The sequence below is a fragment of the Carya illinoinensis genome, chromosome 11, assembly GCF_018687715.1.
Source record: "Carya illinoinensis cultivar Pawnee chromosome 11, C.illinoinensisPawnee_v1, whole genome shotgun sequence".
Lineage (NCBI taxonomy): Eukaryota > Viridiplantae > Streptophyta > Magnoliopsida > Fagales > Juglandaceae > Carya > Carya illinoinensis.
The window spans coordinates 6465220-6492250 of record NC_056762.1 but is presented as its reverse complement, the minus strand read 5'-3'; the positions used below and the strand labels follow the sequence as shown (position 1 = coordinate 6492250).

The following is a 27031-nucleotide window of genomic DNA, read 5'->3' as shown; positions in this document are numbered from 1 at the left end:
AAAGACCCAAATTAATTTGAATAATTCAATTTAAGAAATGACCCAATACAATATATTTTATGTATAATACTTTCATTTACAAATTGAAGGGGCATATTTTTATGGACGCTGCTACGTCCACAGAAAAACGCCACCGAAGGTGGCCACCGAAAAGGCAAAACAATTTTTTTTTTTTTTTTTCATTTTTTATATGTATTTTTTTAATATATTTAAATATTTTTTAAAAATAAATAAAAATTACAACATCATTTAAAAACACTTCCTTAATCACTAAGTTAAAAAATATATATTAAAAAAATTAAAAAGTACAATCGGTGGCCACATTCGGTGGCCACCTTATGTGGATAAAGCATTATCCTATTTTTATTCGACACTCTTAGACAGCGATGGGTCCACGGGCATATTGACGTGGCCCAATGGGGACGCGACGGGTTGGAAGGGGAGGCACGTTAGTGGGAGAGTGGACCAAGGGGTGTGGTGACGGAGTCAGAGAGAGGATTAGCCATATGTCACCCCCTGAGTGGGCCTTAAAAATAGTTTAAATTTGCTGGAGATGGAGCCACTGAAAGCGACTGATTGGACACGATTCTCTTGTTTTCTTCCCCCTCTATCTCTCTGCCTCGTTGTCATCTACATATCCGCCCATAGCCTCTTTCACTTACCAAAATACCCTCCTTCGAAATTTATCCTTGTATGAGCCTCAGCAATTTACCATATAAATTTGGGACGTGATCCATATTTTTAAGTAACTTGTGAATGGTTGGCATTTTAAGTGGTTATATATTTTTGAGTTTTGCTTTATATATTCAGTCACTTTTACGTATTTTTTATATATTTTATTAATATAATTATTAATTATATTATATTAAAAAATAACACATTCAATCACATAAATAAAATATGTAAGAAATATACGAAAGTGATTATATATAAAATTTTATATTTTTTATATGAAAAAAGTCTATAAATCCTAATAGTTTTCTCCATGAGTAAAACATCAAAATCATGGATTTTTTTAACAATATGGTAGCAACTATGAAAGTGGAAACATGATATAAATAATGTACGACATTATGATAGTTATATTGATCTATGATGAATTATATATGGATACATTGATTCAACCATTGAGTACAACAACCAGATTTTCTAGGTGAAAGTAACATGCACTTGAGAAAAATAGAGTGGCTCCATTAGCGTACCCATGAGGTGTACTATGAAGTTTGAGGATGAAGTATTCTCTTTGAAAAAATTGAAAATAAAATGCTAGTAATAATGGGTAATTGACTAGCCGCGCGCCACCATAAGATTAGTGAACAATTGACATGAACACTCATATATTTTATCTTTTAACTATATATTTCTCGAAATATAATCTTATTACTATTGAATCATTGATTTGTCAAGTATACGTTCATAAAACATTCAGATAATATAAGATAGTTGAAACCAGTTATCTTGAAGAGAATTTATCCTGTATAATTTGTCGTGATGTAACATTACTGATATTAATGTATTTTTCTTGTTGTCCTTGGTCGGTTTTCGACTAGCACTTTAGGAATTTCCCTTTAATAACCTAGTTTTGTAGATTATTTATATGGAAATCTTGGGTAAACTAGATGGGTGGCAATTGGTATATCAATCTATTTCTTGCTGTGAAGTCACGTCATGTCTGAACTTAAATTCAAAAGTCTATAAATAGTGAGCAACAATAGTTACAACTATCTATTCAGATGGTTGAAACTCCCCAGTTTCCAAATTCTAATAATTTATAAGGAAAGAAAATGAGGGCAAAAGGCAAATTCTATAAGCCTATATCGGAGGGGCATCATTGTAACTAGGGAGTCTCACCATTTCCACCCTCCGCTTGGAACCCCTTATTATACCCTCTCTTCAGGGTCTCCTTTCAGGGAAAAGTAACTCTCTCTCTCTTTGGCACTTTGCTCTGATACGAACAACCGAATACCACTTCGCCTGTTCTTCGTTCTCCCCCTTCCTTCCCCACTGTGGGCGAAATTCTCCATCTTTTTCTTCTTCTGAGTGATGGGTGTGAGCAGCCGGTGCTCCCATACTTCACACATCACCGAGATCATCATCACCAGCTTCTTCCGCCACAAGCCTTAGATCCTAGCTCGAAAACAAGGGCCTTTTGATCAGCCTGACCCAGCTGTTATGGCGGCTTGAGAAAGAAACTGATCAGGTGTTACAAGAAAAATATTATGGCAGGTGGAAGGGTTTATAACGGTGGTAGTGGTGGTGGTGGTTCCAGTCCTTTGAGTGTTTTATTTCAGAATCAAAAGGGTTCTTGCGCTTCTCAGCCCCTTGATTCTCTTTTCCTTTCTGGGTCTTCCCCTTCTTTCCTTGGTACTCTCTCTTTCTTTTTGCTTGCCATCTCTCTATCGTTTTATATATATACTATTAGATGCTCTTATGGGTGGTTTCGTATTCATTAATTTGCTATACCTACCTCTAAATCAGCCAGAGTTTCCTTCCTTGTATGCATACCATACTCTGGATTAGATTGGCTCTGATCCTATTGCCAAACCGTTTGTGTGGGTAGTTTATATTTTACTTTCTTTGTTATAGATTCATGCAATCAAACCAAATTTAGATGATAAAAAATGATGAACAAGTAAGAAGAGAGTTTTACGAAAATTCTCAAGTACCCAGATTATTGGACATCCAATGTGTGTGTATCTGTGAAGAAAAATGTAACAGAGCTTTGCTGTCCATTCAAGATTTTGTTCTGGTGACTCAGTCAAAAATGGTGTTTTCTCTTTTTGAAAAGAAAATTAAGTGTGGTGTGGTTCTGTTTCAGGTTCAAGATCGATGGTGAGCTTTGAAGATGCTCGTGTAGGAAACGGATCAAATAGGCCGTTTTTCGGCTCGTATGACCACGAAGATAATGGAGACGACGACTTGGATGACTATTTTCATCAACCCGAGAAGAAGAGGCGGCTAACCGCCGACCAAGTCCAGTTTCTCGAGAAAAGCTTCGAGGTGGATAACAAACTTGAACCCGAAAGGAAATCCCAGCTTGCCAAGGACCTTGGCTTGCAGCCTCGGCAGGTTGCCATTTGGTTTCAGAACCGCCGAGCTCGGTGGAAGACCAAACAGCTCGAGAAGGATTTCGACGCTTTGCAAGCTAGCTATGACAGCCTCAAGGCTGAATATGACAATCTCCTCAAGGAGAAGAATGAACTAAAAGCTGAGGTAGAACATTTTGCCCCACAATTCACTGCCCTTTCTTCTGTATTATACTGGGATTTTGGATTGAAGCTTATCAACGAGTTTGAATTTTCTGCAGGTTGTTCTTCTAACAGATAAGCTGCTCCTGAGAGAGAAAGAGGGGGGAAGTTTTGAACTATCTGATGCAAATAACCTATCCCAGGAACCACTGCAAAAGCAGGGTTCTGAATCTGCTTGCGAGGTTGAAGCATCCAAAGTGTCGATTGTGTCATGTAAGCAGGAAGATATTAGTTCGGCAAAAAGTGATATATTTGATTCAGATAGTCCCCATTACACTGATGGGGTTCATTCTTCACTGCTAGAGCCTGATGATTCTTCCCATGCTTTCGAACCTGATCAGTCGGATCTGTCTCAAGATGAGGAGGACAATTTCATGAGCAAGAGCCTACTGCCTCCATTCATCTTTCCAAAGCTGGAGGATGTTGATTACTCCGACCCGTCTGAAAGTTCATGTAATTTTGGATTCCCTGTTGAAGATCATGCATTCTGGTCCTGGTCTTACTGAGTTATCTGTGGCATATGAATTTCCTCTGTTTTGCTTTAGATCATCACGATGTGGTGGTAGATATATGCAATAAATCCAGAACAATTTATACCACGAGCCAGCTATGGTGGTGGGTTGGGTCTGGGCTGCACCTAGAAAAATGTTGGTCTTTTTGCCCCCTTGTGTTGTTGTTGTTAGGGTTCTTAGTATTCAATGGAACTCTGTTTTAGTTGGGAATGTAATTAAATAACCCTTTCTCTCGTACAATGCTCTGTATTACCTTTATTTTCTGAAATTTTGTGGGTGGAAAGAGAGGTTAAACATGGGGCCTAAGTTGGTCTCATTGACATTCTGCTAGTGAAATAATGGTAGCGAAAATGCCATATACCTATCTTCGTGTCATAACATAACATTATATATGAACTATAATTTCTCATTTTAACATGTTAGAGTTCATCTAATAGATTACTGGAAACGTAATGTCAGTAAAGTGCGATTGAAGTAGGATCAGAGTGCAGTATGCAGCGTGACTAAGCAAATATGAGAAGGTTGATCGAGAATAGTCTCCTCTAAAGTTTTGGCTCAATTGGAGTTCAAGATTTGATAATTTGGAGGAAAAATAGAAATGGGACATGTATGGAATGGAATACCCTTTTTTAATCCTCCTCTTGTGTGTGGTTTGGAATGCCTTAAAAGTGAGAGTTTCGGAATGTTTTGGTGAAGAAGGAGATGCAGATACCTTGAATTGCAGAATCATTGAATGAAAATTTTAGGGTATTGTACTATTGTTTATTATCATGTGCTATGAACTACAGTTCATAAGTAATTTGATCCAATTTTTCTGCTGAAGAGAACATGCGCAGAGCTGTGTTGGAGTCTGCCAACCTGCATTTTTTCTTTTAAATCGTCTTCAAAACAATGAGTAGCAGCATCCGATCTGCAGGTGTAAACAGCTCTGAAATGTACAAAAGAGTTGACTTTCATATTTTCCCTACTTTTCTAATTTCTTGTGGAAATTTCCAAAGCATCAATTGCTATTGCGCTTTCTTGTCGTGGTATCGGCCTCAAGATGACTAGGCAAGATCACTTTTTCATCTCAAATATAAGGTACTGTTTGGCCTCAAGATGTGTGGCCAAACAGCCATACAAAATTTTCATCTCAAATTTAAAATTTTCATTTCATTATTATAATTTTCTCAAATCTTTATATAAAATATAATAAATAATTTAACATTTTTCCTACTTTTTCTATAAAATATTATTATTTATAAATCAATTCATGATCAGATCATCTCAATTAACTGTATTTATGTAATATCTAATATTCTAAAAAACTTTGTATAAATATAAATAAATATTGTGAGACTTTCATACCGCAAAATGTACAGTAAAGGTTCAGAATTGTAACAAAATGTCAGCATCTGTTGCTTTTAGTTTTTAAGTAGTAGCGGGGAAGCAATGCATAGGAGTGGTTTCGTGGTGGCCTAAACTTGGTTGGAAAATTCCTACATCGCCAAAAACAATCAACATAGTTGCATAAGGGTCCCCTTCAACAGAAGTATGAGATGTTGCAATGCAATCCCATCATACCGATAGTGAATGCTGATTGTGACCTTCCTTTTCCCATTACTTTCTTCTTAGCATCAATTTACATATAGCCCATGTAAGTTATCATATCACTACTATTATTTACAACTTAATTATCAAATGATTCATTTTTTTTTTCTTTTTTTACTTTTTATTTATTATTTTTAGAAATAATGAATGATTATTTGGAAAAAAAATATTTACATATTTATTTTTTTAATTCTATTATTTGCAGTCACTCTTACATATTATCTACGCACTCAATTAATATATTTAGATAAAATAATTATTTTATATTAAAAAAATAACTGTATATATAATTTTTACTTATTTTTATATAAAGTCTACACCATATTAAATCCTTAAAAGAAAATTACTAAAAATGGGAGGAGTTGGTGATCTAGTATCGCTGATATTAAATTGTTGTATAAAATTGAAAATCAAAAGAATATTTTCAATTTAAAAAGGAGTTTTTATTGTTGATTTTTTTGCAGTCAAGACTGTTTGCTCTTGCTTGAGTTAAGACCAGTTCTATAACATCCATTGCCGAACATCTTTGTCAAACATAATATAAAAAAAAAACCCACCATGCTTTGCTTAAATTTTTAAGAAACAGAAATCTGACAAAATGAAAAGGACGGCTCAACCATCAATATTTTTTCTCATCTTGATAATGAGAGATTTAGTTATAGTTTAGATAATGTAAAATTTGAATAAAATATTATTTTTTAATATTATTATTATTTTAAAATTTAAAAAATTTAAATTATTTATTATATTTTATATAAAAATTTAAAAAAATTATAATAATAATATGAAATAAAACATTACTTATATTGAAACAGACCTTAAAAAGTAGATAAATATGTCTAATTTCTTTTAACCATTTCATGTTGTTTCGAAAACTTCCATAAACATTAATAAAGGTTTTAAAATTCATTTTATCCGTCAATCTCTGATTCTCTATATAATTTTTTTTCAATTTAGATAAAAAAAATTAAAGATCTGAATTTTAATTTTTAAATATGTAAATTATTTAATTTATAATTTGAAGGTCAAACATAAAAATTCTAAAAAGAATATCACATATCTATTAAAATAAAATAAATATAAAAAAATTATTTATGATATAAGACTGCTTACTATAAGAAATATTTATAGTTTTGGTACAATTTTAATAAATATTTATTTTTTTTATAGATACATTGAAGGAATAATTTGGAGAAAAATTATATTCTAATATCAAATTAAATACTTTTTTTAAGATAGAAATTAGATTGTAACCATTCGAAAATAGCGAGGTGTCCCGTACGTCTCTTCATGAATCTCCTGCCGACATTAAAAATCCGCTAGGATGGGGTTTTAACGGATGTTCGGAACGTGTACGGCCACGATCGATCGAACGGGACTCATCGTCAAACCAACAAGCATCGCTGTCAAAGACAGCCTCCACCCAACAAACGGAATCTAGAAACTTGTGCTGGCCCCATGGGACGTGGACGTTAACAGCTACGTGGCAGTACATCCGACACCTCATTGGCCGGTGATCGGGTCAAAATTGATGGGTCCCATTACACAGTTATATTTTTAGTGTGATGAAAAATAAAAATAAAAAATGTTTTTTGTTCTGTTTCGAGGGAGAAGATACACAGACAAGAGATAAGAAAAAAAAAATATATATATAATGGGTGGGACCCAGTGTCGCCTGGATGACGGTGACAGCACGGATCTGTCCATTTAAAAGATCGATCCGATGTCACACGTGGTGGGTTGCTCTCGGTAGGTCCACTTACAAGTGGCTGTCAGCTCTCGTTTTCACCTCCCTCCCTGTCATGCTACGTCGACTTGATTTAACCGGGTGGGGTAACGACTAAACAAGTAAAAAGATTCCGGCAATTTTCTTGGAATTTCATAATATTTGTTAAAATAATGATGGCTTCTTATCACTTTTTACTATTCTATTTTTTTTTAATTTTTAATTTTTATTTAATAGTTAAAAAAATAATTATTAGTAAAATTATATAAATATTTATTTTTTTAATGATCAAATATGTTAGAAAAATACTTAAAAAAAATAAAAAAGGAAAATTTTCAAATACACTACATTAATAAATAGATGGTAATATGATAGTACGCTTATCATCTTCCTATTTACTATTAAGTTTCACATTTATTTACGAATAAAATTAAATAATGTGCAATTTACATGCTTCTATTTCTTTAATTGTAATAAATTAAAAAAACTATTAAACTCACTTTTAAAAATATACAATTACGTAATTATTTTAAAAAATAATGAAATTTATTATTAAAAAATTAATTATTTTTTATTTAAATTTTATATTTATTTTTTTAAAAAAATTATTACGTGATCTTTATATATTCTACAATTATAAATATTAAAATCTAATGGTGGAATTGATGTGAACAAAAGAATTGAAAAGAAAAACAAACATTGTGAATAATATTGTAGGGTAGAAATGATTGCTATTTTCTCGAGAAGGCTACTCCTCTCCGTGAACAAAAAAGTTAACAGTTTTGGTGGATTGAAGGGTAACTTTTTTCACGTTCTTTTGTTGGTCTCCAACGATAATATATTCTTGAGAGAATAATCTTCAAGAAAGGTAATGATTCATAAATTGTGGCGTCAATAGCTAGAAATTCTTATGGTACCATTGGATCAAATCTTCATCATATATTATTCTTGTTGATGGTGAGGCAAATATTGTCTCAATGGGATGACAATTTGTGTTCGCTCAATCTAATTGTATCGCGTCAAGTCGTGAGTATTAGACCATATTAATTAATTTGAATGATTCATCATAATAATTTGGATATATTGAAAGAGAGACATGTATAATGAGAATCAAAACTAAATAGAATCATGAAAATTCTTATTTTAGATATAGAAAAAAGATAATGATATACCAATTAGAACTTTTTTATAATTATTTTATTTTATTTTTGATGAAAAAAAATATTGTATTAATTAATAATGGACATTACAATTTTGATCTGAAATATACATTACAAACTAACTACAATATTAATAGCTTCCCAATACATAACTGTGATTGATATGGTCTAATTCATGCTACAAATCTTTACAGACCACTATTTGAGAGATAGCACAACTCTATCCAAGATAGAGTTAACAAATCCTATATTTTGTTTAAGACAGAGTAGAGATTGTTTTTTTTTTTTTTTTTTTTTCTAAAACAAAAGACATAACAGAAATTAAATATATTTAAAAAAATAAATTATATCTTGAAAAGATATAGATATGTATTTTCAACCTTAGATAATAATTATTTTATAATTTATTTTGCAATTATATAATGCAATCATGTCATTGCATTAAAATTGAATTTCATTGATTTTACAAAATGATATTAATTACCGTGTTCTATATATTCAAAAAGTTAATAGAACAGCAAATTTATCTTATTAAAAAAAAAAAAAAAAAAAAAGCCTTTGGTGACACCATTTTTTGACAGATTTGATGAACAGGTACCTAAATGACAACTCCCCCACATCTCTCTCTCTCTCTCTATATATATATATATATATATAGAGATAGAGAGAGATCATATCTTTAGTGGATCTGATGATCTGAAGTCCAAAAATCCACTAAAAGTTTGAAAACTTGTTGTCACCACCAACAATTAAACTGATCATCACTGTGAATCTGTGATCAGTAGTTGACTCCGAGAAAGCAATGTGAGCAAGTTGTATGTGTAAGCATGCAGCAAGAAGCGACCTTTGATTAATCCTCCTCCATGACTACTACTGAGTTGGGAATTAATCAGTAGCACGTCTTATCACGTAATAATAAAAATTAATATATAATTCATCATCACCATCTAATTAATTCTTTAACTTAATTGGATGGGATTATTTACTTAATTGTTTTACGTGTGAGTGTTGTATGTAATCACTCTCCAGATTGACGTGCTATCTCTCTTTTTCCCAAGCTAGCTGTTCTTGATCCCCATATCAACTTATATAATTAAACCTTTGACCAAAATATATGAGAAGCTACACAATTGATCAGATGTGCATGGTTAAACATGAAAGTCTCTAAGACCTAGCTGATACGGATAGCCAGATGAAATTTGATTATTTGAAAATAGTACTAAAATAGTTTATGTTAAGATATTTTTTAAATTTTAAAAAATGAGAGAGAAAAAAAAATTAAAATATTATTAGAATATAAGTTTTTGATATAATTTTTATTTTTGGATTTGAAAAAGTTGAATTATTTTTAAGAAAATCTGGTTGTAAGCGATTCTGCATACCAATATGCGCACTCATCTAATGTAACTAGTCATAAAGTTAGATTTTAATAAAAATTGTACCAATTTAAATTTTGAATATAAAGGCAGCAATATTGATACGTAGATAGTATTCAAATTCGCTTGTACGTAATAAAATTCTTGTTTTTAATATTATTAGAATATAAGTTTTTAATATAATTTTTGTTTTTGAATTTAAAAAAGTTGAATTGTTTTTGTGTTTTGTTTGTAAGTTTATAAAAGTTGTAATAGTTAAGTAATGATTAGATAAAATATTTGAAACTAAAAATTATTTATGTTTGTGGTGTTTGGATGTTGAGATAAGATGAAATAAGATGAGATCATCTTACAATACAAATGAGGCCGAAAAGTTGTGGCCTTGATCTGTCTTCTCCATGTTCTATCTTTCGAATTTGGTGGGCAACAACAAAACGATTAGGTTAGGTTTGGATAATGAGTTGAGTTGAGATGAGATGAAAGTTGAATAAAATATTATTAGAATATTATTATTATTTTGAGATTTAAAAAAATTGAATTATTTATTATATTTTGTGTAAGAATTTGTAAAAGTTATAATAATAAAATAAAATTAGATGAGATAGATTAAAAGCTGCTCCGAATCCAAACCGAGCTTAATGTTTCTCAATATTGGTGTTTCTTTTTATATTCTCTATTTCTAAAAAGAAAAATTGAGGCACGCTAGATTATTTTTAATAATTTGCTTTTAAATTAAAAATTAAAAATAATTATTAATAGTTCAAAGCGGTGGTGGTCCGACCATGTAACATGGGACCATTTCGCTTGCGACGAGAGCACTTCAAAATAAGGAAAATCCCCGCATGGGGTGGTTACGTAACCACTATATATCTTTATTTATTTATTTTTGATTAGAGTGTAAAGTCCATGGTGTAATTGTTGTTATTTTGATTATATAAAGTTAATACTCACTAGTCACTTGGCACGTAGCTAATCAAGAGATGCTAAAAAAGATGGCTCAAAATTTCCTAAAGTTTATAATCAATTTCAAAGGCCCCTAGTGGTAAAAAGATATACACATCAAGAGAGTCTAATACATTTAATGTTGGATAAGAAATTTACGTTAATAATAATAATAGTATTGTAAAACCCGCTTCATTGTTTATTACATATTGATCTTCCACTTTAAGTCTTAGGCTCCGTTTAGATGTTGAGATGATTTCAAATTATCTGAATTAATTTGTAAATAGTATGAATTTAACCTTTTACGAGAAGTTGAAAATATAGCGAGTCCTATCAATAATTGATTTAAAATAAAATGAAATGATCTTGACATCTAAACATAGTCTTAGAGTCCAGATAAAAACTATACAAAATACTAAATAGAGACAAGCATTTCTTAAGATTAAGCTAAAGATATTGTCTCATCCCAATACTAGTCTAAATATGCTAAACATGAATCTAAGTATTGAGTGGGAAATTACGAATGAGCACAAACTTCAACCACCGTATCGGCAGTTTCCTGAGCCATGAATATTCCAACCTCCTGAAATTCCTTTTGTAAAATCGTAAGTTGCATGCCTAAGTGAGAGATAGGTGTAATCTATGTTCAGTTTGGACGATGCACCCCCAACTATTGTTATTTGGATATATGCTGAAACATTTTTATTTTACAGGAAATTGTACTTACAGTTATGAGTATCTAAGCATTGCATAATTATTTTGAAAAATATGAATAAATACGACATTCACATGAAAAGAAAATTATTATTATTATTATAATCGATCTTTTTTTTTTTTTTAAAAACAATTATACAACGCTTTTTTTAAAACGATTATACAACGCTTGTACACTTTACGACACTTTTCCTTTTATTACAAAAACATGGCAAGATTGATTGGTTTTGGTAAGGAAGTTACCGAATTCAACTCTTTACCCAAGATAGAAGAGAGATAGACATAATATTAAACGTTCAGTTAGAGATTCATATTGTATGAAACGCTCACATGACAGATAGCAAATATTGGATCTAACACTTTTCGCGAATTGGATGATCCAGTTTAGAGAGGGTATAGGTGAAAATCTCCAAATGACATGAAAACTTAAGAACAATATTGAGACAAGAAGAGAAGAGGACGTTGGTGTCACACACACAAATGAAATGATCTTCATCTATTTGTTATCAGCATATATAAAACTTAAGAGAATGTTTGCTCATATTCATGGTATCACATGTGAATGGCATTCTTTTTATGTTGGCCCACAAATGCATATCAGGTATTTTATCATTTTGGGCTAAATAACTTTAAATATCAGTCTTGGACAGCTTAACTTTGCAGCAAAAATATTCTCGCAGCATTATTCTAGTTTGTTTTTTTTTTTCCAAGTCATCCTATTCCCACGTTACTAGAGATCGAAGTTGTGGCTAAACAATCACCCGCTAATAGTGAACAAAGAAAGGCAGAGCTAAAAGAATAAGCAAATTTCCAAGATTCTTCATAGTGCTTTAACGATTACCTTAAATCATCTAACAAGCCCTGATGTATGATAACTCATAGAGGTGTCAATGGCAGGGAATCCAAGCAGCATCTCACATTAAAAAGATTCCGAGACAATATTGATATGCATACACAAAAATTCACAAGAGATGGGTTGAAGGGTGTTTGTCGTAGGATTCTCATGGACTTAAATCCCCAGTGATCTTAATCTCAAACTTGTTAATGACAAAGTTTGTGTAGCTTCTATACAATCATGTAACATGATGCTGTGTAGATTGGTGCCTGCCAAAGCTTTTCATTTTCCTCTTTAGAAGCAGCCATTATTTGGGAGAAGAATCTGGACAAATATGCTTGGTGCGGAGTGATTAGGATTACTTACTCGATCTATCACTACCTTTGCAGAAGGTGATCTGTGTGGGTCTTCGTAGCATACACTTACATTCAGATAATGAAATTGTTTACAGATCAAAATTTGAAGTTATCCTTCAAGTAAAACACCATCTCTTGCTGTAGCAATAGAACAGAACAGATAAGAAAACATCACATGTTAGTAAAGAATACATGATTTTCACAGGGTTTTGCCAAGACATTAAGTCTTGGGCATCTTGAAGGAAGAATGACCTCTATTGACACTGAAACCTTGAAAGCATTTGAACTTACAACTCAGTTTTCGACAAAGTCAGTTAACATTTCCAATACTTGAGACCTACTAATGAGTCTTCTTCAGATTATTTAACCATTAGCTGATGCAGGAAATCATATGTTAAATCGGTTGAGACAAATTTAATTGGCATCCATTAGTTCATTCTTCATTGGGATATTTGTTTCTTTTTGGTCAAGACCCCTTGGTCATTAAAAGTAGCTTGTGAAGGAGGAAGTATAAGATCTTACAATCAAACAGAGGAGGATGCATCCAGCAGCGCCAGGGAACAAAGCATACCAAAAGTTCAAGTGGTGCAACTTAGCTCCATCAATGAACAGAATAGGCAAGCTTGCAGCTGCATTTTATGGTAAAATTTGCATCTTAGGAAGCAAGCAACAACAAAGAGGACAAGTTAAAGCTGCTTTAGGGCATTACCTGGTGGATGACTGGCACCCGTGTAGATCATGAAGGCTATGGAAGTGGCCAGGGCAATGCTCCTAGCAAACCAACCTGGCCCAAATATAGAGAATGCCAGAACACCAATGGCAGCGCAACCAATTTGAGCGATGAACATATTGTACTTCTGTAACATTACAACAGCAAGATACTTCTTAATGCAAGTCCTTGCAGTGAAATGAACTCAAGTGATGAAAGTATAAAGCAGCCAATGACACGAAAGTTCCACCAAAGGAATTATTATATCCAGTGGTTTTCATTGTAATAAACCAATCAATCCCTCGGGTCTCAATCTTCAAGATTTGACCATGAAATCAACATATGATTTTCTTTATTCAAAAGATATTTGTACAGTATCTTTCAATTGGGGGAATAGAGATCTTTGACGAAGTACCAAACTTGTCTCTGTTGTAAAAAGCTTTGAATCATGTAACAAACAAACTCTCTATCCAAGGCCTACTCTCTGGCCTGAGAATCTGGACCAAACGGCAAACACCTTCTTAAACCATGCCAAAATCCTAAACTAACAACATGCATTCACTTCCTTCCCATTGCCATTTGGCACATCAATTTCTTGTGCTACATGGGAGTTTCAATATTGATGAAGCCATTGAAATCTGGGCTTTCAATACATGATGAAATTTAAATTTTCTACACAAATAGATTTTTAAAGAAATCACCATGGGATTGAAAGCAAAGGGATGAATATAGCCTCCACGCAAAAATATGGTATTCAAAGTAAGTTTCAGTCCATTGAATAAACTTCATGTTATCTCCACGTGCCAAAAATTAAATTTTGAATGTTGAAGGACTTGTCAAATGCCACCACATAAGAATGATTCGGTGTAGATCATGCAGAAATGCATCGATTCAGTAAAAGGATTCTCTCAATTAATAAATCCAAACATGGCTAGGATCTCTACAAGGGAAGGAAAAACCTTCTATGATTTTTCTAATGACAGAAAAAAGTGGTGGGAAAAAGAAAAAGAAAAGGTATGAGAATGTGATGGAATACAAAGTATGGATAAATACAAACGCTAGGACAAAATAAATGAGTTTATTTGATATGACTGTTAGAAAAGAAACAAAGCTATTGACGGATATGGGCACATTAAAAGATACGAGTGTGTTGCAAGATACGAGGATGATGCAGAGAAGATATGATAAGAAAAAGGATTGATCGAAGACAAAAAAAAAAAAAAACCATAAATATGACTTGGAATTAAACGAAAAATACACAAAATCGAAATGAAAAAGAACAGCTAAAAGATTTCATCTACTTTATTATATTTTTTCTCTTCATCTATGGGGTGTCAAAGTTACCAGACTAACATGGTATATGAAGGTGTCATAATTGACGAAGAGATCTCGTTCTGAAATCTTAATAAGTTTAAAGCTTATTACTCAATAGTTTCGTACCATCAACTAGTAGCAAGTTTTCCAGGGAGGTGAAAGAGTCTAAACAAGCAAACCCAATGTGCATGTTCATGAGTGAGATCTCGACCAGTTTGGTTTCTTACCCACTCTCAATTCATTTCATCTAATTATTACAGTTTTATCAAATTTCAACATAAAATATAATAAATAATTCAATTTTTTCAAATTTCAAAATAATAATAATATTAAAAAATAATATTTTAATAATATTTATTTCAATTTTTAATTTTAATCACAAATCACAATTCAACTCAATTCAATATTTAAATGCATAATTGTGTCACAGTAGACCCAAAATAAAGCCATAGAAAGTATTCGTTGCAAACAATGTTGTCTACACGTGTCAGAGAAAGGCCCATGAAGGCCCAACTCTAATATCCAAAATAAAGGACTGAGACCGAGCCATTAAGCCACAGAGGTCAGCGCTTTCGATTCAAGCCACAGAGAGAGAGAGAGAGAGAGTCTACCCGGGCAGCTGGAGAGGAGGGAGCGGCAAAGAGAACAGCAGAAACAGCCCCCAAAGGTGCAATTGTCATTGAAATGCCTCTTGGGGCCAAAAACTGATCCATCTTGCCCAATATTGCCATTGCAGCGAACGCCCCTACAGGAAGAAACTTGAACAATTAAGCACATTCTAAGTCATTGGGAAGTATCTGTATCTAAATCTAGCAAATCTCAAAACCTGCAGAAGGCCAGAGGATGTCGCTGAGGGAAGGAGCTGCAGGGCGCTTCTGGGGTTTCCAATCATCCCAGAATGGTGCAGCCACGTTAGTTGACGCCACGATTCCATTTACTCTTCTTCTCGTTCTTCTTCCTCCTATGCCGCTTATGCTTCTGCTGCTAGTGGGATTGACACCAAAATGCCTTTCTAAGACAATTCCTTTGTTTTGGACGAAATGGCTGTGGATTAACAAAGGATTTGCAGGGGAAAATGAGATATTTTGATGAATAGGAGAAGAGCAGGCTCGTAGTTGCATGCCCATTTCTTAAATCCCTCACTCTTTCCTGTATGTCTGTCTATCTCTCTTCCCTCTCTCCCTTCCACTTGTTCCTCGTGGATATCATCCAATCTCATGGTGAAAAAAGACTCAAATAAATACACGTGCAGAGAGAGTGGTGACCGATGATGCTACTTGGAAACCATGGCTGGATTTCTAAGGTTGTCTTTTGGGGTGGTCCAAAGGTCATCGGAGAAAGCGAACGTCCTCATATGCGCCTTTATGCGGATTAGATTAGGATTTAAAAAGAGATATTTTAATAAATAAAAGAAATTACTGCTAAACAAATCATATAAAAATAAATTTATGAATGAAATATTTTGATGCGATAGTAAAATTATAAAATTATTTTTATTATAAAATAAATAAAATTATATATAATTTTAAGATACATAAATCTCATATAATTTTTTTGTAAAAAAAATTTATTATTAAAAAAATTATTTTTCATATAAATCTCGTATTTATTTAATTTTTTTTATAAAGAATACCGATGCTTCTAAATAGGAATGATATTTGTAATCGTGATTATGTAAGTATTGCACAATCATATTTAAAAAAATAAATAAATATAAAATTTATATAAAAAAATTAAATTTTTAATAATAAACTTTACTTTTTTTCAAAACGATTATATAATATTTACACACTTCATAATTATACGTATCCTTATTTTATTTTATATGATAAAAATAATAATGTTATTGTGATCAAAGATATATATGAGGAGAAAAGCTCCAATAAGTTAACAAATATCTGATCATCATGGCAACTCACGTTACAGTGTTCAAAGAGAAAAAAATAATAATAATATCCAAGTTCTTAGATTCTCTCATCGATATTACCAAAGAGTACATTTAAGGACTTTCGCACATATAACTTAGATAAAGCATTAATACAACATGGTAGCATTCCCAACCGGCATACTCATAATTTTTTCTATAATTTGAGAAACTTTTTAGAGATTTTATCAAAATCATCTCAACATTCAAATTTTCATTTTAGAGAAAATGTTTAAAGTATATATAGTAGTTCCTCAAATATAGAGAAATAGTTGAAAAACTATTGTTCATCCCTAAATTATTTTTTATCAATTTAAAGTTTTTAAATTTTTTTCTAAAATAATTAAAATAAAAAACATCTTCTCTTTAAGTTTTGGGGGCCTTGGATTGGGTGGAGCCTTAGGCAATGGCTTAAGTAGCCTTACCCTTAAGTTGACTCTACGTGTGTAAAGAGTTGCAGCAGAAGTGAATAAAGTATTAAACGGAAACTAATAATATTATTCTAATCATCTATACTTTCTATCATATTCATATACTTCCAATAATCTACACTTTCTATAATATTCATATGGAAAAATCTAGTTACAAGTACAATTATGTACTAATATGTACATCAATCTAATGTGATTAGTCAAAAAATAGATTTTATTGAAAACAGAGTTAATTTAAATTTTGAATATGAATGAATCAGTACTGATACGTAAATTAGTACTCGACTTTGCTTGTATGTACCAAAATTCTTAAAAATATTATCATACCCACAAAAAAATAATTTAAAATTTTGTTTAAAATATTTACTACAATAATAGTTCAAAGTATAAGAAAAAATATTGAGTAGTTAAGTTTGTAAATAGAAGTTTGAGAAAAAAGTAATAAAAAAAGAATAGAGAAATATATTTTAATAGAATAGAAAAGTATAGGAAATGAAATATAAAAAGTTTTTTAAAGATAAGAAAAATTTTAGGAAATGTCATTTTTAGTTATATTATAGGAAATTTTATAGGTATCCTAACGTGAATGCTCAAGATCATGACAATTTTGAGTTGTCTACTAGATCAATAGGATCGTATTCCTTAATTAGATAAGAAAAAATTGTGGTTATGTACCATTTTAAGATCATTGCAGAAGAATAACTTCACTCACTCATCCGACAAAGGAGCATGAATGTTGTCCTTGCATGGTAGGAGACAAACCTTATTGAAGGATTTCATGACGCTGGATCAGAATTAAAGATTATGATGACGGTTAGCTAAACAACAGAAGTTAGAAATTGAAATTGAGAAAAATCACAAATAGAAAGAACCTTTGAAATAAATTCTCAGATTAAGTTTTAAGATAATCATAAAATCAAAGATCTCATTTTGAAGTCTACAAGTCGGGCTTAACTAACTAACCAAAAATGATAAAATTATAATTAAAGTCAAACAATAAAATACGGAATAAGATAATTATGGCTAAAATCTAGCCTAAGAATCTGGAATAAAATCATTACTAAAAATAAACATTACCATAAAAGAAAAATGACAAAAAATGGAAGAATTAATTAAAAGTAATAATTCAGAAATAAAAATAACTGACTTTGGTGTCTACAAGGGCCTCACAATTTGCACGTTAAAAAGAGCCACTTCTCATCGCCCAACCGAGAGATAAGTCTCCTCACTTATCTGAGGGATAAATCTCTTCACCCAAATCTTTATCTCTTCCAGTTAGGTTTGTGGTAGTCTACTTTTTCAAAGTAGTCTACTGTTTTTAATATCATATCTATCAGCTGAGCCTCCTAGGCCTCGGATTCATACTTGGATCCCCTGCATCAGCATTCTCAGGTTGGAAAATGACATACTTTGATGTGATAGTAAAATTATAAAATTATTTTATTGTAAAATAATTTAACGAAATACATGAACTCATGAACTCATGTCAATTTATTTTTAAACACTATATACGTAGCAATTTTCTATTTAGAATTTTATCAGTTTAGATTGAAATGAAGTAGTTAAATTTTTATTAAGTAATTTGATATATGAAATTATTTAAAATGTAAAAGATTAAAGAACGGATGAAGAAATGCATTCCGTTTCTTGTATTGAGGGTATAAAGAAAATCTGTATTTAAAAAAAAATCTAAAAAAAATACTATTTATAGGCCTTTTAAGAGAGGTATGGATATCAAAATCATCACAACTCATCTCTATGATCTGATTATTATAATTTTTCAAATTCTCAAATAAAATATAATAAATAATTTAACTTTTCTAAATTTTTAAATAAAAATAATATTAAAAAAATAATATTTTATTAATTCTTAATTTTCATCTCAACTTACTGTCAAAACCTCCCAATAATTTACAAAATTCAGGATTATCAAATTGAAGTTGATGGGAATGGAGTTGGAACTTAGGACCAAATAGCAAGGTTGTGCATGTGCCTGTGCCTGTGCCTGCAATGACTTTGTGAAGTACTTCTCACTTATTTTGCCCAATTTTCCAAACAAATATCAAGCTGTATTCATCATGCTGTCCCAACAAACTCCAAACAGTAAGAATTACGTGCATGACTTGAAATTTGTCGTAGTGCCCCTAATATTTCATCTTCCTTTAGTACTGCTTGCAGCATTTGATTTTCTTGATCAGTTATTTGCCTTTTAAACATATTGTTTAAACTATTCAAAAAGTTGGGATTTAAGGTGGAGTAAAGGGATCTAAAATGATATATGAAAGATGATTCAATAATATTGGGGTCTATAGACCAATTATCTGGACTTCATTTAATTGAATCTATGAAATTTCTTTGCCTTCGTATTGTTGTTGAGAGATGGTAGAATCTTGTGTTGAGATTTGTTGAGGTGAGTCAAGATATTTTTGATTTCTGCTTCCACAATATCTCTTCATTTTCTCTTTGTTGCTGAAGATTTTGCTGTACTTGTTTCTCTCACTCTTGTTATATTTGTCAACATGATTACTTTAGATTTCCAGCAATTCATTTTCTAACCTTTGGATATTATTTTGAATTCTTCCAAAGTTGGTTTGATTCCAAAGCTTGAGTGCATCATTTGTTGCTCTGATTTTCTTGAACAGAATATAGGCCGGATTGCCCAGGTAGCTACTATTCCAAGCTTCTCTAATGATGTTCTGGCTGAGAGATTCACAAACTCAAAAAGTTTCAAATTTGAAAGAAGAAGATTTATGAATATTAGTAGCTGTGTGTAGCAAGAGTGGGTGATGGTCCGAGGCTGAAGAAGTCAGGTGTTGTAGCACGGCATCAGGGAAAATAAGTCTCCATTCTTGGTTGATTATCACTCTATCCAATCTCTCTCTGATTAAAGTAGACCCATGTTTATTATTGGACCAAGTGAATTGTGGTCCTGTGAATCCTATATCAATGAGTCCATGTCTGCTCATTAATTCTTTTATTCCGTTGCCTAGATTGTTGGAGGTTGGACGTCCTTTATGTTTCTCACTGCGATTGGTAATATCATTAAACTTGCTTATACATATCCATGGTCCTTTAAAGGATTGATGCACTGAGTCCAAGTGGTTCCAAGAGTTTGCTTTTTGATTTCAATGTGCAAGTGCATATACAAAAGTAATTAACCATGGCTGATGAGGCGGGTCTAAGTAAACCAAAGCAAAAATAATATTCATATTCACATTAACTGGTTCAATATCTACACCTGGTCCCCATATAAGTAGTAGGCCCCCCTTTTTACATGAAACTGAAAAGTGCACAAAATGATAGAAACATAAGCTATGTATAATAGGTAAAGTATGGTTTTCTGGCACTAAAGTTTCCGATAGAAAAACTACATTCGGATTATATTGCCTAATATTTTCCCTTAAATTTCAAAATGCATTGGGTCGGGCTAGACCTCTGCAATTCCATATAACTATCCTCATTCCAATGGGGGACACTTTGTAATCGACCTCCTCAGCTTGTTTGGCCTTTTTGGGAGTGGATGAGTTCTTTCTTGTGTATAGTGTCATTCATATCTTTTCTTTTGCTTTCTCTTTTCCATACTTGTTGGCCTGCATATCTAATAGAGTTTTAGCCAAAGATGATTCTTCCATTATTTGGTCATTGTCCTTTACTTAGCTATTAATCTACTCTTCTATCTTTACTGGCGGTTCTTTTGATATTTTTTCAGTGGTTGGGATTTTCCTTGTGGGATGTGCTCATGAGGTCTCTTTTTTTGTAGGCTCAATCCCATTAAATGTCTCTAAGTGTGGCTTTCTTTCATCTTCACTGGTTGGTCACTATGCATCAGCTCAGTTGGGATCCTATTAAAATTGGCACAGTGTTAGAATCTAAGTGATTGGGGTGGCATAGGGGGACAACTTAATTGTGGTCACTATTCATTACTTGGGGTTCGTAGAGTTTGGCATACATTCTTGATAATTGCGTAAGTCACTTACTTCCTGACGGGCTGGTTTCACAGAGATGGGTGGGGGGAAGTGTGAACGAAGGTGGGTTGAAGTTGACACTGAAGGTGATTGACTTTTGTGATTTAGGAGAGTGAAAGTCAGCATTCGGTTCCTGTGGTTCTTGGGTGGGTTTGATTTGTTGGCTTGGGTTTAGGTATGGATGGTCTGGTGGTTTGTGGGTGGCATGTCTAATTCTTGGATTTTCAAGCTGGGGGTGGATTTTCTGTAGAGTTTTGGGCTCTTTAGATGGGGTTTGGTTTGTTGGCTTGGAGTGAACGGTGACGAGGCTTGTTGGCTCAAAACAAAATGTTTAATTGGGCCCAATGGTAGAGTACTTATTTGTGAAGGCCTGGGTTAAGTTTCTATTTTCACCAAATTCAAACGGCCCCAATAGATTAGATGGGTTGGGAGAAAGGATGGACTCATCTTCGTGGGCTGTGAGAACTTGAGTTTGCTGCGGGTCCCTTTCTTTTACTTTGTGCCTCGTACTCTTTTATTGCCATATACATTTTCCGCCATTGAGCTTTCCAAGGGGTGAATTGTTTTAACGCCGCATGTTTTCTTAATGTGAAACTTTGCTGTGGAGTAATTGGCGCTGCTTTCTTTGTGATCTTGCTATCAGTATTCAAGTTAATTGATTTACTCATCTCTAATTGCAACTGTTTTTTTGTGGAGTGGTTAGGCTGTACAGTGTTTTCCTTTAAGTCATTTGGTGTGACAATTAATAGGGATGGTGCACTGTAGTAGTGCATGGGCGTTAATCGGCAAACAAGATTTCTTGACTTGAATTAATTGGTTTTTCTTGAGTCGATGTCGAGATTCGGAAGAAATGGTGTTTTCAACACTGAAGCTTTAAATTGTTCGTCATTGCTGCATGTATTCTCTCCAAGGTATGAAAAATGCAACTTGTAGCTCTTGTTAATTATTTCATCATAAATTAGAATTTCATTCCCTTTTGAATTTTTTCCAGATGGCCTAAATGTCCACGAGCATAAGAAGTATGAAAGTTTTTCGAACTTCAATGTTATCTATGTATTTGTATTTCTCCTCTTCGGCATCATGAAACCTTATTGTAGTGGTTGGTTAATATCTAAATCCACCTTTATTCTAATGTAGTTTCTCCAAGCCACTCCAACAATTGGATCTTCCTTTATCATTACTAATTTACCAAGAGCATTCCCTACATTAGTAGCATAGCAATCATATAGTCTAAAGAGAAACCATAAGTATGGATGGTAAATGTAGCATGTTGAAAGCTTATTTCCTGAATAATATATCTTGGTTACCATGGCTTTAGATTAAGAAGAAATCTCGAAAGTTCCCGGGAGCTTGTTGAGATATTAGTCCTTCACATTTTTTTTTTATTTTTTTATTTTATATTATCTTTCCTTTAGGGTGAGAAATTTTTTTTCTTTTTTTTCTTTCATTCATGTCACGCTGCCAACAGCCTGATCCATAGTTAAAGGCTGTATCTTGCTAAAAGTTGATAATAGTATACAATGTAGAATAATGACAGTCTTATTACTATTCTACTATTCTTTTATTATTTTTTAATTTTTTTTAAAAAATTTCTTTTAATTAATAGTTAAGAAAGTAACCATTAGTAAAATTGTATATTTTTAAAATTTTTTCCTAATAATTAAAAATATTAAAAAATTAAAAAAATAATAAATACATTACAAATAGTGAAATGGTGGTGAACGGATTCTAAGTCATCCATTTAAAAAACTATATATTTAAAAAAATAAATATATTTCAAATAGTAAAGTGGTGGGGGGAAGGTAAGTCTATCATTCTAAATTTGTATATGGAAAACGATATCTGCAGGAGACTTGGCGTAGAGATCGCGCAGGAATGTCTACGTAGAAAATAAAACGGTGTGTTTCGCACGAACATGTCTGTTGTTTTCATCCTCCATTCAAATCCATTTCCCTCTCTTCTATCTCCCTCCTTCATCTTCATTCTCTAGTTATTCCCCAGACCCGATTTGGGTTTTTGAAACCTATTACCTCTGCATCTCCCTCCCTCCTCTGTGTCGCGACCTGAGAGCCATCTCAATCCCACGATGCTACTCTCTCTCTCTCTCACTGGTTGATTCTGTTTGTTCTTAATCGAAGGGGTCAAACTTAATTCACGTTGGGTCTGGATTATGAGCAATTTTTCCTAAATTATGAGTTGCATTTTTTGCCTATATCTGTTCAATTGAATGGTGGAACCAGAAATTCTTCATGAAACAAAGTATGAGGAACTCTTTCGATTTCTGTCATAGTTTAGGTAATGGGGAGTCCGTATTTGAAAACATGCCATTGGATGAGCACATCCAGAAAATGGTGGCTACCGACTTATCTTCTAAAAGGTAAAATAGCAAAGTTACAATTTTGTCTCTACCTCTATCACATCGTCCACTTACCACAGATGTGCCAACAACTGGTGGAGGAGGTGAAGTGTTCAAAGCTACCAGAGATGACGCCGACCAGACGATTGGTGGAGGTAGATCCGAAAAATCTGATGACGGTGGGGTGGGTGGCGGAGGAGTGCAGCGCAGTGCTGCCCAGCCAAGGAATGGGTAGTGGAGGAACAACAAACTTGAATAGGTTTCGAAAAGGGGTTGCAAAAAGTGAATGAAGGATACGAATGTCAATGGAAAGGAAATGGAGTTCTTCTACAGGCAGGGAATGATGAACAAGTTTATGAGTTTGCGGGCAATTGTAATTTTTTATTTTTAATTATACTTGACGTGGCATAAAAATTTATTCATGCGCATTACCTGCGCAAACTTTTCTGTCCGTAGAAGAATTGTTTATATATATCACTCATGTAGGCTGCTTAGGGGTTTTCATTCCCAGCAAGTTTATTATTGTCATCATCTTCGTCATGTTATTAAATTAATGTTAATTTTAATGAAGGGTTTTTGACGCGTGTTAATGGGTCTGGTTTTCGATGCGTTTTGCAGGTGGAGAGAAGGATTGATTTGGTCAATGGATGTGGGAGCGTGGGATTGTTGGGTCTTTGTTCTCACGCTGTTCATGATGGTGGGCGCCATGTTGTAGGGTTCCTCTCTCTCTCTCTCTCTCTCTCTCTCGTTGGTCTTGATGTTCGAATATATATATATATATATCAAGTAAAACAACTAGGGAGGGGTTCAAAAGACCGGCATCTCTATCACCCCATAATTACTTTTCTTAGTTTTATATGAAATGGTCTGCTTTCTTTCTCTATTTCTTAGAACTAGTCAAGTTGTCCAAACTTTCTATGAATTGGGTACTCAACCCACTCAAAGGCAAACATCATGGGCTCAAATGCTGGACCGGATAAGAGGGACATGCATTTTTACGTCTTGTCCTCTGAACAGAAAGGTCAATATTTTTATGGACCGTGAACGTGGCTATATAATAAATACTGTCTAATAAAAATATGCTCCTACTAATTTACAAATTGCTTGCTAATTGTATTCATAAAATTATACTTTTTAACAAAAGAACTGTATAAAATTTATTTATTTGAAATTTGTACAATTTAATTTAGAAAAACAAAAAGGCTACTATCGATATAGGTAGTCTATACTGATCCTAACAATTTTCTACATTTTTTTAGGTGACTTTGCTTTCTACAATGGATGGGGATATTTTTTAATTAGCCAACCATATATCCACCCCTCGGATGTATCACATGTTTTGTAAGTTTTTGTTTTTGTTTATTCAAATATAATTTTTACCAAACATTCAAAACAAAACTACCTTAATAGATTGCCAACTAATGGTCATCGATTCTCCCTAAAATTAAACTAATAGTCATCCATCTTTTCAAAATCAATAAGGAATGGTTTAGTTACACAAAATTAAATATCTCATCTCATTTTATTTTATATAATTATTATCATTTTCTTAAATTTTTATATAAAATATAATAAACAATTTAATTATTTTAAAATTTTAAAAAAATTATATTATAATACTATTTTATATAATTTTTAATAAAATATTTTATCTTATCTCACCTTAATTGCATTAGACTAAGACCTTACCTTCTTGAGATATATATCCATTTTTCTTGAAATGTGCAAATAAGATAAGGTAATGAATCACAGTACTTTCTAGTTCATGATCAGTTTGCCCATTTCTTTTTGTGGTCTACAATGACAGACTCCACAGTTGGCAACCACAGATCACTAGAGGGCAAGGTAGCAGCAATCACCGGCGGCGCAAGCGGCATAGGCGAGGCCACCGCACGTCTTTTCGCCCAACATGGCACACGCATGGTGGTGATCGCTGATATCCAAGATCAACTGGGTAAACAGGTTGCCTCGTCCATCGGTATAGACAAGTGCAGCTACGTGCACTGTGATGTTTCCGACGAAGACCAGGTCAAAAACACCGTGGAATCGATTGTCGAGAAATATGGGCAGCTCGACATCATGTTCAGCAATGCTGGGATTGCAAGTTCCTCCGAACAGACCGTCCTTGAGCTCGACATTTCAAGATTCGACCGATTGTTTGCAGTCAACGTCCGTGGCATGGCCTTGTGTGTGAAGCACGCCGCGCGCGTGATGGTTGAAGGAGGCGTGAGGGGTAGTATCGTCTGCACGGGGAGCGTGGCGGCTAGCCACGGTTTGAAGTCTCGGACGGACTATTGCATGACAAAGCACGCGGTGCTGGGGCTAGTTCGATCAGCGAGCCTGCAGCTTGGGGAGCACGGGATTAGGGTGAACAGCGTATCGCCAAATGGGCTGGTGACGCCATTGACGTGCCGCATGCAAGGGAAGAGCGTGGAAGAGGTTGAGAAGGTGTTCGAGGCATTTGCGAGGTTGAAAGGGGTTTCGCTGAAGGTGGAACACATAGCAGATGCTGTGCTGTTTCTTGCAAGTAATGAATTTGTGAGTGGGCATGATCTTGTGGTGGACGGTGTTTATGTGCCTGGAAGTAGTAGTACTACTACTTAAAAGACTATATGGAGGATCAATCAATAGCTTAATTAATTAGCACTAAATTAACCACTTAGTTCCCTTCCATCTTTCAATCATGTATTTTCGATCTCGATCGTATGGATGATGATCAGTTTTTAAGTTTTAGATATTGCACGTTATGAATAGTTAAGTTGTATGATCATCTTGATTCGGATTAGTTGTTGATATAGAAAAATTATTATATGAATCCTAATTAGGGCTGAAAGTCGAACGGTCCGGACCGGAAAAACCGACCGGACTGGTCATTTTTGGACCGGACCGGACCGAATGAGTCCGGTCCAGTCCCGGTCCAATTTTTGAGGGACCAAAGGTATTCGGTCCGGTCCCGGTCCGGGGGTTTTTCACCCCGGACCGGACCGAATAGATTAAAAAAAAATTATTATTTATATAATAGTTGTATATAATTAATTATATAATTATATATGGTATAAAAAAATATTAATAGTCTAATATAGATTGTAGTTATACTTATACTAATATAGTTATATAAATCACTATAACTAATATTTCAACAATAGTTATAGTGACCTATACTAATAGTTTACTATTAATACTAATATACTATCATATGATTTATATAGTTATACTAATCACTATAATTAATACTATGTATAGCTATAGAGTATATTTATCACTATAATTAATATAATTTAATTATCAATATACTTATATTTAATTAATATAATTATCACTATATTATAATTTATATAGTTATACTAATCATTATAGTTAATACTTATATAGTTATGCTAAAGCACTGATTCACCACAACTAATATATAGCTATATTAATGGTCTAATACGATTATAATTTATATAGTTATACTAATCATAATAAGTTAATAACTAAATCACTAGAAATATAACTATATATATTTAGTATGAATGTATTATTATATTCTTTAATATATAACTATAATATATAGTAGTAGTATATATTAATATATTATAAGAGTTATAGTATAAATATAATATATAAATTATAATATACTAAATCACTATAACAGTATAACTAATACTAATATATAGTTATACTAATAGTCTACTATTATATAGTTATACTAATAGTCTAATATTATATAGTTATACTAATCACTATAATTAAAACTAATATATAACTATACAGTATACTTATATAGTTGTACTAATACTATTAGTATATTATATAGTCTAAGACTCTCAATTTTAATATAGTCTATATAGTTACAACTAATACTAATATGTATATTAATACTAATAATATAGA

The 27031-nt window shown here is 32.8% G+C and overlaps 3 protein-coding genes across 4 annotated transcripts; 2 read left to right on the top strand and 1 right to left on the bottom strand.

Moving 5' to 3' along the window:
- Positions 1–1743: 1743 nt before the first annotated feature.
- LOC122281809 (homeobox-leucine zipper protein HAT5-like) lies at positions 1744–4000 on the top strand. The gene is made up of 3 exons (XM_043093611.1): positions 1744–2364; positions 2819–3213; positions 3308–4000. The coding sequence occupies exons 1-3, from the start codon at positions 2220–2222 to the stop codon at positions 3752–3754; spliced, it is 987 nt and encodes a 328-aa protein (XP_042949545.1). The 5' UTR covers positions 1744–2219; the 3' UTR covers positions 3755–4000.
- Positions 4001–12069: 8069 nt separating this feature from the next.
- Positions 12070–15759, bottom strand: LOC122280619. Its single transcript, XM_043091590.1, has 5 exons — positions 15309–15759; positions 15094–15227; positions 13169–13316; positions 12982–13088; positions 12070–12597 (listed from the first exon to the last, which is right to left on the bottom strand). Exons 1-5 carry the CDS (start codon positions 15607–15609, stop codon positions 12556–12558), a joined length of 732 nt encoding a protein of 243 aa, XP_042947524.1. The 5' UTR covers positions 15610–15759; the 3' UTR covers positions 12070–12555.
- A 6842-nt stretch (positions 15760–22601) lies between these two features.
- Positions 22602–25891, top strand: LOC122280679 ((+)-cis,trans-nepetalactol synthase NEPS2-like). 2 transcript variants are annotated; one of them, XM_043091659.1, is made up of 4 exons: positions 22737–23531; positions 23777–23869; positions 24418–24499; positions 24966–25891. In XM_043091659.1, the coding sequence occupies exons 3-4, from the start codon at positions 24484–24486 to the stop codon at positions 25760–25762; spliced, it is 813 nt and encodes a 270-aa protein (XP_042947593.1). In that variant the 5' UTR covers positions 22737–23531; positions 23777–23869; positions 24418–24483; the 3' UTR covers positions 25763–25891. The 2 variants fall into 2 exon arrangements, 1 of the variants encoding a protein (XP_042947593.1); XR_006230001.1 differs by lacking the exon at positions 24418–24499 and having other exon boundaries at positions 22602–23869; positions 24966–25105.
- Positions 25892–27031: the final 1140 nt, after the last annotated feature.

What these genes read in the sequence shown, in the direction of transcription:
- LOC122281809 (XM_043093611.1), top strand. Translation starts at nt 2,220, where the DNA reads ATGGCAGGTGGAAGGGTTTATAACGGTGGTAGTGGTGGTGGTGGTTCC. An exon ending in GTCTTCCCCTTCTTTCCTTG is followed by an intron (nt 2,365 to 2,818) that starts GTACTCTCTCTT and finishes GTTCTGTTTCAG; the next exon opens with GTTCAAGATCGATGGTGAGC. An exon ending in AGAATGAACTAAAAGCTGAG is followed by an intron (nt 3,214 to 3,307) that starts GTAGAACATTTT and finishes AATTTTCTGCAG; the next exon opens with GTTGTTCTTCTAACAGATAA.
- LOC122280619 (XM_043091590.1), bottom strand. Translation starts at nt 15,609, where the DNA reads ATGGGCATGCAACTACGAGCCTGCTCTTCTCCTATTCATCAAAATATC. An exon ending in CCTCCTCTCCAGCTGCCCGG is followed by an intron (nt 13,317 to 15,093) that starts GTAGACTCTCTC and finishes GTAATGTTACAG; the next exon opens with AAGTACAATATGTTCATCGC. An exon ending in GCATCCTCCTCTGTTTGATT is followed by an intron (nt 12,598 to 12,981) that starts GTAAGATCTTAT and finishes CTATTGCTACAG; the next exon opens with CAAGAGATGGTGTTTTACTT.